A 12,095-nucleotide genomic window follows, 5' to 3' on the forward strand; every position below is an offset into this window, starting at 1 on the left:
TAAGATACATACTATACATTAAGATAAGTTACATACTGTACATGGAAAGAGGACGTGTGTTTGCCAGAAGGCTACAGAAAATCTGAACAGCTGTATGTAGGCCATATAGTGCAATAACCTATTTAATGTTTTGTTACATTGTGTTTACATTGAATATACCCAATGTTAACATAATGCTGCATAGTATGTCTGTCTATAGCTTCTCTGGTAGAGGAACCCAAGTGTAAAATGATATGCTTAGCATTTAGCCAAAACACTCCACTCCCATTGTTTTCTGTAAATTATAATTATGTTCGTCTTGAACACAGTATGTGGTGTAACATTAAGTGGAAGAATATGAAAAGTCTTTTCTACCACATTTAGTGCGAATTTACAAGTTACAATAAAATAAGAATAAACCAGTACTGCTTTATCTGAATTAAGTGGAAAGTGTGTTAATGTGCTTCATAACTGAATCATAATGTATCAAGGTCCAACAATAGTGTGCATTAGGGCAATGCATCATCACTGAGTCACGCTTTGTTAACCAGTATCTTTCATCAGCCTTTTCTTTCATTAGCACTGTGTGGTTTAAGATGAATCCAACCATTAGCTATTTGTTAGAATTCATGAATATTTACTTTCTTTGGCATGAAATCAAATAATAGATTTTTTTTCCACTTCACTCTACGCTGTATGATTCCTGTAGCTTATTAAGAATGTGCATTAGCATTTCATGACATTAGACAACAGTATCTGCTTTTACTTTCATCCTACTATCAAATGAGAGGCTTTTATCGTGCACTTTGTATCATTATTATGCATATGGTAACTCAACAGTGTATTCACATTGCATGGTCCTGCTGTTCTTTATCCATTCATTGCACACATGCAACTATGTATCTACATTAACGTTTGTGTGTGTGTGTGTGTGTGTGTGTGTGTGTGTGTGTGTGTGTGTGTGTGTGTGTGTGTGTGTGTGTGTGTGTGTGTGTGTGCGTGCGTGCGTGTGTGTGTGTGTGTGTGTGTGTGTGTGTTCCAAACTCCTTATTCACTCTCAGACAGTAATTCTTTGCAAATGTGATTAAATGTGAGTAGAACTCATCAATCCATGAAGATAAGACAGCTGCCCTGGAGCAATGGATTACAGCCAAATGAGTCAGTCTTTGGTTGAAAAAAGCACCAAGTAACTCAACCCCCTACCCAACTACCACTTCGCTCATTGCTCCGTTGCCAGCTGAGAATTTGTCATCTAGTATTGATGCTTGTGTACCCCCATCTGAACCTTTGTGGACAGCCACAGGACTGAGATCCTCACATGAATCAGTCACAGTGTGAGTAGCTATTCTTGAAGTACCTACACCTTTATCCACATTTGTCTGTCTGTAAACCAGCACAGCACCCCAAGGGATTATGTCCGTATTGGACCATTTCACATATCGATATGATTTACATCAAATGCCAATGTTTTGTGCCAATGCAAGGTGAAAAATAAGAGAGTGAAGGTTGCAGTGCAGCTCCTCTGACTTTCATGCAGGGGACTTGGCCCATAGCTTTCCCTCACCTTAATCATATTTAACATCAACTATATACTGATCACAGGGGTGGAAGTTAATTATTTACTCTCCTTAGTGTAACAAAATCGTTTTTTTTGTGTAGCTTTTAAATATATATATATATAATTTTTTTTTAGGTAATTTTACATTACATTTTAACATTTTACTTATAAGCACTTTATGTATCGCTACATTTTGAGTCCTTTCCGTTACAGACTGAAAACATAAAACCACAAAAAGACATTAAAGAAAAGTCATGACAAAGTGTGTGAGAATAGATGAAAAAAATGTGATAGTCAATTTCATTTATATAGCCCAATATTACAAATGCACAATAATGGAATAAAATGGATCACGTTATTATGGGTTATGGTTATGGCTAGCATTATTGTACCTCGGCATAGTAAAAAAAAAAAGGTTGAATCTACCTTAATTAATCACTGGTTTAATGCACAACCACCGGTCAAGCTTCTGAAAGTGACGCAAATCAAACACACTCACGTTTTGCGTCACCAACAGGTGCTAGCTGTGTCTAGCTAACATGCTAAATTAAAATGATGTGCAATGGGGGACCCTCCAGAGGTGATTTCCGCTTTCACGGATACTTCGCCGTTTGTGACTGTTCATCTGTGACAGCGAGGCTGAGTGGACTCGTTCTACAGTATAATGCTCTGAGAAACCATAGACATAAGTGAGAAACGAGCAGAGATGTTGAACCCGGAGCAGAGTGGGGAGGACTTTGCGAGACTTTGCGGTACTCAAGACTCATGTCGTTCCGACAGGTGAGTGGGCTACAACCATAGACAGTATATAAACAACCGCTAACTTTTTGAACTCACTCTCCAGATGAGAGCGTCAATAACCGCTGTGTTGTGTGTGTGTGTGTGTGTGTGTGTGTGTGTGTGTGTGTGTGTGTGTGTGTGTGTGTGTGTGTGTGTGTGTGTGTGTGTGTGTGTGTGTGTGTGTGTGCGCACGCGCGGCACGTGCACGCATCACACGTGACGCTCTCGTTTTTGCTTCATTTGTGTATGTGGCTGCAAGCAACCGCTGCGGCGTCTTGTTATATTAGGCCTACATATGTGATAATTGGTGATGTTTTTATTCTGCTGGTAATCGTATAAGAAGTGTCAGGTTATGTAAGTGAGGCTTAAAACTCGTTAGTGTCCATCCTTTTACGTCATTTTTGTTGAATTGTCTGAGTTTTGTTGTCTTTTCTGGTTAACAATATTAAGGCAACGCTGGTAAAGGCTGTTGTACATTGGCAGTTGTATCCGCATGAAGCCTACAGGCTGCAACGTGCCGTCTATAGAAATTTAATGTATTTATTTATTTATTTATTTATAACCTTCTCTTTTCCATTCCTGCATCGGTACCCTGTTTTTGATCATAGTGTCACTATGGATCATTGTTTTGTTGTTTATCAGCACACTGGTGATGTGATGCACATTCCTGCAAATGGTTTTACTATTCAACTGATCAATGCGCCAGCAAAGGCCCGGGAAAAGAAAAGTAGACTGCCAGCAAGTTAAATGGAACGATGCAGGTTTAAAAGAAATCTGTTTTACAATTTTTCTAAGCCTTGAGAATACACAATATGTTTTAGTGAATCATGCTAAATGTAAACAGAAACTTTGTTTGTTTACTCTACAGGGCACAGTCAACCAAGTGTTAGTTCCCTTACTCTAACCCTACCTTGGTCATAATTAATTTGCCATAACCACAATCTTTCCCTAACCTTAACCATACCACAAAAATTGTAAAAAGCAGGAATTTAAAAGATGTTTGCGTTGGATGTAATCTGGGATTTTGTAGAATCGACCAACATTGACTTTCTTGTAAAAACTGAACCTCTTTTAGCAACGCCCTGCGTAACAGGACCCAGCTACTTGGTTTATTGGATTTGTTTGGCCTTACAGTCACTTTCCACTATTTTCACTGTGTTGTAAAGCACTTTGAGCTATTACCTTGTGTGAAAAGTGCTGTATGAATAAGGTTTTTTTATTTTATTATTTTCTTTCAAACCATCTGTTTCACCTTGAGGCAGGAAAAACCAATACATGCGTAGAAGTTATATACCAGTTTTCATACCAACTCACATAAACCCACCTAGGGAATGCAATACTCTGATTCCCTGAGAAACATATAATTTTAATCATGAATAGAATGTCTAACCTGGCTGGGCCATTAAAGCACTGGCTTTCTAGCACTATGGGCTACGAAGCAACTACTTTTCTTGCATCAAATAACCCCGGCTTTAGTTTAGATTCCGCACCATGTATTGGGAAGAAAATAGAGCACAGGCGTGGAACCCAAGGGGTCTTCATAGTGTGAATTGATTGCTTAACACACCTCATCTTGCTTTACCCTCTGCAATGTTAGGGAAAGTCAAGGACTTTCCACGTGTCAAATAGATATCAGCTTTACAGCTGAGATTTACAGACACAATTTAGTTTTCAATGTTTTACACTTTCTCCTGATGATATAAAGTTGTTCAGAAAAACGCCTCCTTTTTGAAGCGGACTACTTTGGAAAATGATGATGCTGAGTGTAGGTTTGAAGGTCTGTGGTTTTTAGTGATAGGATTAAATTCAACATTATAGAGAAGGATCTCTTATGCTTTCCCAGCCGTTATATTTAATGAGCTGATATTTAAGAAATACAACTGTGAAGATTTGTAAAAAAAAATATTACTGGTATTATTTTAGCTGTTTTTCCCCCCTACTAGTAAATAAGTGTAGCCTGACAAGCCAGACCCACATCCAGATGTTGGGTCTGGGAACTCGCCATTGACGGAGCTCGATTCGAGGGGCGGGATAAACGGTTGTCTTTCAAATTCCCTCTGCACGCAATAGGATAGCGCTACAACCAGGCAGAGCAACGAAGAAGGTAGCGAAGCTAGTTGATAGATTAAACTTTTGCCGTGTCCGGTCGGCAAAACTCCGAACACATCCTCCTTTTTTAAGAATGATTTCTGTGCTGTTCTTTATTCTTTCCTCAAAGAAAAGCTTAACTCCAAGTCTTCCAGAAGACCGCTGTTCCCAGCAGCAGCAGCCATAAGCCCCGCCCACCGACTCTATACACGATGTGATTGGCCTGACCAAAATTAGTTTTTTCCAGCTCGCGAGTCAATGGAGAGTGCCTAGACCCCCCTGGCTGCAAAATAAATTTGCTGTCACTAGGGTGCGTCTACACTGTTAGACTTAGCTGTAATTTCTACAGTTACTTACCACAAAATGCCCAGTAAAATACCATAATTTTCTTTTCCGGTTCATTACTGTAATATGCATTGCATTATGGGTATTAACATTTCATTTACAGTGATTTACTGTATGTTTTGAATTTGCAGTAGACTGCTGTAAAACAACAGCAGTAGTGCTACTGTAGTTGAATAAGACAGACTTAGTTAATGTTATAGAAGCATTGAAATAAAATGGAAAAATAAAATATTTCTATAAAATGAAATACATTTTATTTTTTATGCTTTTAACAGTGAATGTAATTTCAAATGTGACATGTTTTTCAGCAGTGTAAATAATGTATTGAGAAATGGATAGAAACAAGAAAGGGATTATGGATATTAAATACTTGACCGCCAGATTTGAACTCTGACTTCACAACTTCAAAAGAGTAGCGGGTAGATACAACTGGATACTTCAAAGACAACGAAAGGAGTAGCGGGAAGAGACTTCAAAGGAGTACCGCTTTGGACTGTGCGCACCAGAGTCCCGGGTCACACACACTCCTCAAAGAGAGCTGGAGCAGCGTTAAGGTAAGACCAATCTTTGTTAATTCTGTGACATTAAAATCTCTGCTCACAAGCCTCTGCAAGCGGTTAGGTTACCGACCTGTGTCATAGCTAGGTAAGAGCAAGCTGTTAACTAGTTTCGTTTGTCTATCGCCAACGTAACATGTTCCCCATGGTGAGGATTAGCTATAATGACGACGTTCGGTAAAGCTAGCTAACACAACTCGTTTTACACGCGCTGTTCGGGATATCTTTTTCACTTGTCATTTATTATAACTTTGGCTGAATTAAAATGTAACCCATATTCTGGAAGTTTAAGGTCAGTAACTGCTAGCTTTTGAGCTTGCTGTTGCCGCATTTTGGTTAACAATTTTGGTTAAACCGCTTAATGCTAATGTTATGTTCCCGATTCTGTTGGTCAGTGTTTTAGCATGGTTAAGCATCACTTATTTGCCGCGTTTAAATTAACCTAACATTAGTGGAGGTAAAGTTAACATTAAACCGTTACCTCTACAGTTGCCCATCGTTTTAATAGCATCTAATGTTAACATTACATCTTTGAAAAAAAACACCCACTGTATAAGTTATGTCGGGTGACAGGGAAAGTGTAAGTGTCTTTAAGTATGCCGTTAATGTGGTGGGTGGAAAGGAAAAATAAATTAGTTTTTTTTAGCTGAAAAAATACGTGTGCTAACTTAAATAACATTAGCTGGCAAATTGTATCCGCATTTAGCTAAAAATCAATGTATCCAGCATTTGTGGAAAGGAATTTTTTGCCTCGTCTTCAGGGTTTGGCCACTAAAAACCATCAAGATGTCTAGCAAAAATTAGCCTAAGTGCCCAACGTTACAGTAGTATTATCGCTTTCTGTAATATGATATTTCATTGAATTCATCCTTTTTAGTTTATGAGACATGAGTTAAAGATTGTGTAACTCAATAAATATGGTGTTGTGTTTATAGCTACCATGGTTTATGGGGGGAAAGAAAATGTATGTATTTCCCTAGCCGCTTAACCTTAAATTCGACCGATTGTTAAACAAGTGATGTAAAGACTCTTTATAATGGCTTTAGGTTTTTCTTGACAAAATAATGTTGTTGTTAGCTATCTAGCTATCTAGCTATTAACATTCTGTGTTATTCTAACAATATAAGAGTTACCTACATTATAGGCTACTGGTTCCCTGCATACTAATGCATGGCGTGTATAGTTTTTTTGTCTTGTTGTAATTGTGTTTTATTATGGAGCCCAGGAGGTGACATGGAGGAAAGGAAAAAAAAATCGAAGGGGGAAAAAAAAAAAAATGAACTCGAGATCTCGACTTTCAAACTCAAGATCTCGTCTTTCAAACTTGAGATCTTAAGTTTGTAACGGATAAAAAAAAAAAAAAAAAAAGAAAAAAATAAAAAAGACGAAGAAAAAAAATAAAAATACGTACTGGGGGCAAACACTAAACTCGAGATCTCGACTTTCAACGGGGACCGGTGCAGCAACGAAGCAAAGCTGTATTCCTGCCCGGGGAGGATGCTGCCCCTGGCCGGAAATATCCGCCTCCCACTGACATCTGGACTGGATCACTTTGAAAGTCGAGATCTCGAGTTTGAAAGTCGAGATCTCGAGTTTGAAAGTCGAGATCTCGAGTTTAGTGTTTGCACCCAGTACATATTTTTATTATTTATTTTTTCTTCGGGTTTTTTTTTTCCTCCGTCACAAACTCGAGATCTTGAGTTTGAAAGTCGAGATCTCGAGTTAGTGTTTTCCCCCAGTACATGGTTTTTTTTCCCTTCTTTTTTTTTTTCCCTTCCATTTTTTTTTTCCTCCATGTCACCTCCGGGGCTCCGTATTTTATAACCCCATGCATGCACTTAAAAATATTAATTTTCATAATTTCTATGTAGAACGACAACAATTGACCGGAAAACAGAGACAACTGAGAGAGACTGGAAGAAGAAAGCTGGACGAGAAGGTTTGACACCGTGGCCCACAGGAGCACATGGTCCCTCATCGCTTTCCCCGCCACCAGGCAATGAATTTCAACTTTCCAACCTATCTACAAACTGACATATGCAAGTATGTACAGATGTAAATTTTGCAACCTGTGTACTTCAGAATTAGGAATATTCTGTAGACATGTGAAAAAACATCAGCACATGGCAAACTATAGGTTTGCATGTGGAAACGAGCAATGTCCTGCCTCCTTTACACATTTTGCTGCGTTTAAATCCCACATGCACAGGAACCACAAACAGTCACAGATTAAAAAACAAACTCAGTTCAGTGGTACCCTTGCTTGTAAAGTTAAAGGATGTTCCTTTGTGGCTGATAATTTCTCAGCTTTGTGCGCTCACCTGAAAAGTCACATCAGAGATGGAAAGAAAGTTTGCTGCCCCTACGATAACTGCAGCAAATATTTCAGAGTCAGAACATCCTTTGCCACGCACATTTCAAGAAAACATAAACAGAAAGCCACTGATCAGGTGGTAAGCCACTCAGCAAGTATCAGTGGTACTCAGTCACCTGAGCGGGATCCTTGTCATCCAATGCCAGATGGTCATGAAGAAGAGGATTGTGTTGAGCAACAATCATTTTTACATGATTTGGCTTTGTTTTACCTGAAAATGCATACTAAAATGCAGTTGCCAGCTACCACTATACAGTGCATTATTGAGGGATTTCAGCATGTTCATACCTCTAGTATGGCAGACTTCTTTGACAAGTTGAAAGTGAAACTTTTAGAACTGAACATTTCACAAACTGAGATACACAAAATAATTAATCATCTCAGTAAAGAGGATCTGTTTACTCTATACAATGAAGGACCATTGAGATCAGACAAAACAAGAAAAACGTTTTACAAGCAGTATTTTGATTACATTGAGCCAAAACAGATTTATCTCGGAACTGATACTTCTGGCAAGGAACGCTTTTGTCAGTATGTGCCTATCAAAGAGACATTGCAAACCCTCCTCAGACAATCCAGTGTTAAATTGCAGTGTAACCAAGCAACATGTCATAACTCTGACAACATGGTTTTGGAGGATGTGATGGATGGAAAAAATGTCAAAGAGAATTCTCTCTTAAAAAGCACTCCTTCATTGTCCCTCATCCTTTACCAGGATGCATTTGAAGTTACAAATCCACTTGGCTCAGGAAAAAAAAAACACAAGATCTTAGCAGTGTACTTGAGTCTTGGTGAAATACAGCCACACAACCGGTCCCTAGTAGATCCAATGCAGTTGGTCCTACTGTGCAGAGAAAATGACTTTAAGATTTTTGGACTTGAGAATGTGTTTTCAAGTATTATCACAGACCTTAAAGATCTGGAACATGCAGGGATTGATACAGATTATGGCATCAGAAGAGCGTCATTAATTTCCATTTGTGGCGATAATCTTGGCTCCCACTGCATTGGTGGTTTTACCGAAAACTTCAGTTGCAGTAACCATTTTTGCAGATACTGCTTGATTAACAGATGTGATTTTCAGGAGACACCACTAAAGTTAGGACCAAAAAGAACGATCGAAGGTCACAAGGAGAATGTAAAACAGCTGTCCACCACTGGGCAAGACATAGCACAAGGAGTCAAGTTTGACTCACCTTTCAATTCATTGAAACATTTTCATGTTTGTACTGGGCTCCCTCCATGTTTGGGCCACGATCTATTTGAAGGAGTTGTTTCTTATGACTTGGCATTGTATATTCATCATCTAGTGAAACAAGAAAAACATTTCACATATGATCAACTAAATCGATCAATTACACAGTTTAAATACTTAGGAAGTGATGGTCTCAACAAACCTTGTGAGGTCAAGACTGATGGCAAAAGGCTTTCTGGCTCTGCAGCACAGAACTGGTGTCTGTTGCGACTCTTGCCATTGTTAGTTGGCAGTAGGATAAAGAGTCCAATGGATAGCCAAGTTTGGCAGCTGTGTCTACAACTAAAGGAGATGGTTGAGCTCATTTGTGCTCCCAAAATCCACCACAATCAGGTTGCTTACCTGAAGACAATCACTGATGAATATGTACATTTAAGACACAGCCTATTCCCTAACCATTCACTGAAGCCCAAACATCACTATTTACTTCACTACAGTGATCTCATTCTGCACTTTGGCCCCCTCATCCGTTTGTGGACCCTCAGATTTGAGAGTAAGCATTCATATTTTAAGGAATGTGCCAGAAAACTCCATAACTTTGTACATTTATGCAAAACACTAGCAGAGAGGCACCAGTTGCTTCAAGCTTACCTTTGCAGTGGTATGTTTCCCTCTACAGTTCAAGCTGTTGGCGAAGCCAGTGAATATGATGACCAGCTTTATTGTGGTCCCATTCAAGAGGCTGTAAGGGCAGCTAGCTTTGCCAAAGAAACAATGTCTGAGGTATCAGCAGTGGTCTACAAAGGGACAAAGTACAGTAGAGGCCTTGTTGTTGTAATGAATGACAATGAACATGGCCTGGTTTTTGGAAAAATCTCAGTTATTCTCATCAGTTGTACACAAGTTCACTTTGTTGTTGACGTGCTTCAGTCAGTGCTATTGACTGATCTTGGACTTCATTGCCTAGGAAATTCTGGTGAAAGATTCATGTGTGTTCAGGCAGAAAGTTTGTGCGATTACTACCCTCTGCCAGTATATCAAGCTTCAGGCCTGAAAGTTGTCTCGCTGCATCACGCAGTATGCTCTTTTTAAACCAACAGATATGGATGTTGAAGACCTACACCATGAAATTACGAAGACTTTACCAGAACTACAAAATGAGAGACTGAGGACACTAGTTGCACACTTAAAAGATGTTATTGGTGTCAGAAGCAGAAGCGACCTTGTGTTTGTTGGAACTGAGGACATTAGTCTGTTTCTAACTCCAATACAGAGCCGCAAACTCATTCAAGCTTTTAAAAATGGTGAGTGATTCTTATCTATCTTATTTACAGCAGTAGACATTTTTTAAGTAGATTGTTAATGTTGGAATTTCTGTTGGAAGACAGTTTGAATGAAAAAAGAAGATATAATTTTCAGTGATATAATTTCCCCAGCCACTGTGTTCTTCATGAAATATAACTATTATCCTGCAGTTTATTAATGTGTGAATAGTTCATCTGTACATAGTATGTGAAATGATTGCATCTTCTTTGTTAAAGCTGATGGGCAAGTGGTTTCAAGTCCTTCAGACAGTCACTTGGAACATAGTGTTTCACCACCTGTGCGTCTCCCACCAGAAGCACTTTCACATGAGGCCGCTCAAATTTCCCTGCTTCCTTCACAACCGTCACATTGTCAGCCACCTTCCTCAAACCGAGAAAAATCCTCCTGGATCAGCAGCTTTGAAGTTCCATGGGACAAGATGCCAGCCCGACTGTTGCAGGCCATGGAGAGAGGTGACTTGGCTCACCCAGAAGACAGAAGAACAATGATTAGAGCTGTTGTTGAGGCAATTCAAGTACACTGCCCAAACCCTAACAAAGCTGCCTGTGCAGAAGTTGCAAAATCAATTGTATCCAAGTACCCTGGATCCTTTGCTGACAAGACTGGGGAAGGTGAGCAGCTGGGATGTGGTTATTATTCACTGCTCAGACAGCTTAAAACCAGAGTTGAACACGTAAATAGAGACAATGTCAGTCATCGACTCCGACAGCCTAGGAAAAGGTCCAGTGATGACAGCAGTAGTGATGATGCTACCACCAAGAGAGGCAGAACAGAAGCGGATAGTTATGGATGTACTAAATGGCAGCCAACAGTTCTTCCAGAGGGAGAAACATCAGAATCATTAGAGGTCAAGAGAAAGACCTTGGTAACTATCTTCAAGTCAGCAGGACCCACAGCTATTGAGAAAACTGATGTAGAAGAGTATATGGGATTAACATATATTTATCAGAGGCACATGATAAATACTTGGCCCCCTCCCAGTCTATGTGAAATTGAAGAGCAGTGGCCTTTTCTCTTTACAAAAAGAGGTCTGTGCAGTCATTTCCAAACACTTACCAACATTGATGCTGACATGCGTCTCCATGAAGCTTTTGTTACCAAGGGCAGGAGGATCTTGAAGTTTTTTCAAACCCAGACACTTAAATGGAACAAAGAAGTCCTGGCTGTACTACGTGAGATGGAAAGCACAGAGATGAACAACCACCAGATCGCCATTGCTGCCATTCTTCTGTTGATGAAGTTCTTCCAAGAGCAAGACGACCAAATCTTCATCTTGACAGATGTAATAGCACTTTCTTTTTTAAGTTCTTACAGCCTCACTATCAGTTCAAATTTTTTTCTTTAAACAGTTACTTTAAACATTACTTCCAATATGTGAGATGTTTTCTTTTTTGGATTGCAGCCAACCTCGACAAAGATGTCCATTGAGCAGGAGGTGACATTGCCCACCACACCAAGGGTGATCATGCTAGGTACGAAAAATAGTTTGAAGAAGAGGAGGATGTTTTATTAGCAATGTATGTTTGGTATTTTGTGACACACTGCAAATGGGATAATATGTTGTTTTGTTTTTTAGGAAGAAGTTTCATGTCTTCCACCCATTGGATGGTCAGCATTGAGGGGAAGGTCTTCTTTGAAGCTAACCAACTTAATGACTTCGCCAGTGCTTTTGCTGTCTTCTTTGGCTCCTTTTATGCGTTCAATCTTGAATATCAAGAGTCCGCATCGATTACACTGGAGTTGGTACAGAGGTAAGTAATTATCTGCATAAAGCATTTAATAGGTAATGGCACATATTTGGACTGTATGAGCACTCCATACACTTACTGACAAAGAGAAAACAACTGAGAAAAAGACTTGGGTGAATAGAGCCCTATCACTGTGGTAATTTAC

The 12,095-nt window shown here is 39.4% G+C and overlaps 1 protein-coding gene across 1 annotated transcript in view; it reads left to right on the forward strand.

Annotated features, from left to right (window-relative positions):
* The first annotated feature begins 2,022 nt into the window (after nt 1-2,022).
* Nucleotides 2,023-12,095, forward strand: part of fibcd1b (fibrinogen C domain containing 1b) — a 160,574-nt gene continuing 150,501 nt past the window's right edge. The window contains exon 1 of the mRNA XM_028602102.1: nt 2,023-2,317. Within this exon, the coding sequence (XP_028457903.1) occupies nt 2,303-2,317 (15 nt within the window). The 5' untranslated portion in view covers nt 2,023-2,302. The remainder of the gene's footprint in view (nt 2,318-12,095) is intronic.

The sequence above is a fragment of the Perca flavescens genome, chromosome 16 (genome assembly GCF_004354835.1).
Source record: "Perca flavescens isolate YP-PL-M2 chromosome 16, PFLA_1.0, whole genome shotgun sequence".
In the NCBI taxonomy this organism is placed as follows: domain Eukaryota; kingdom Metazoa; phylum Chordata; class Actinopteri; order Perciformes; family Percidae; genus Perca; species Perca flavescens.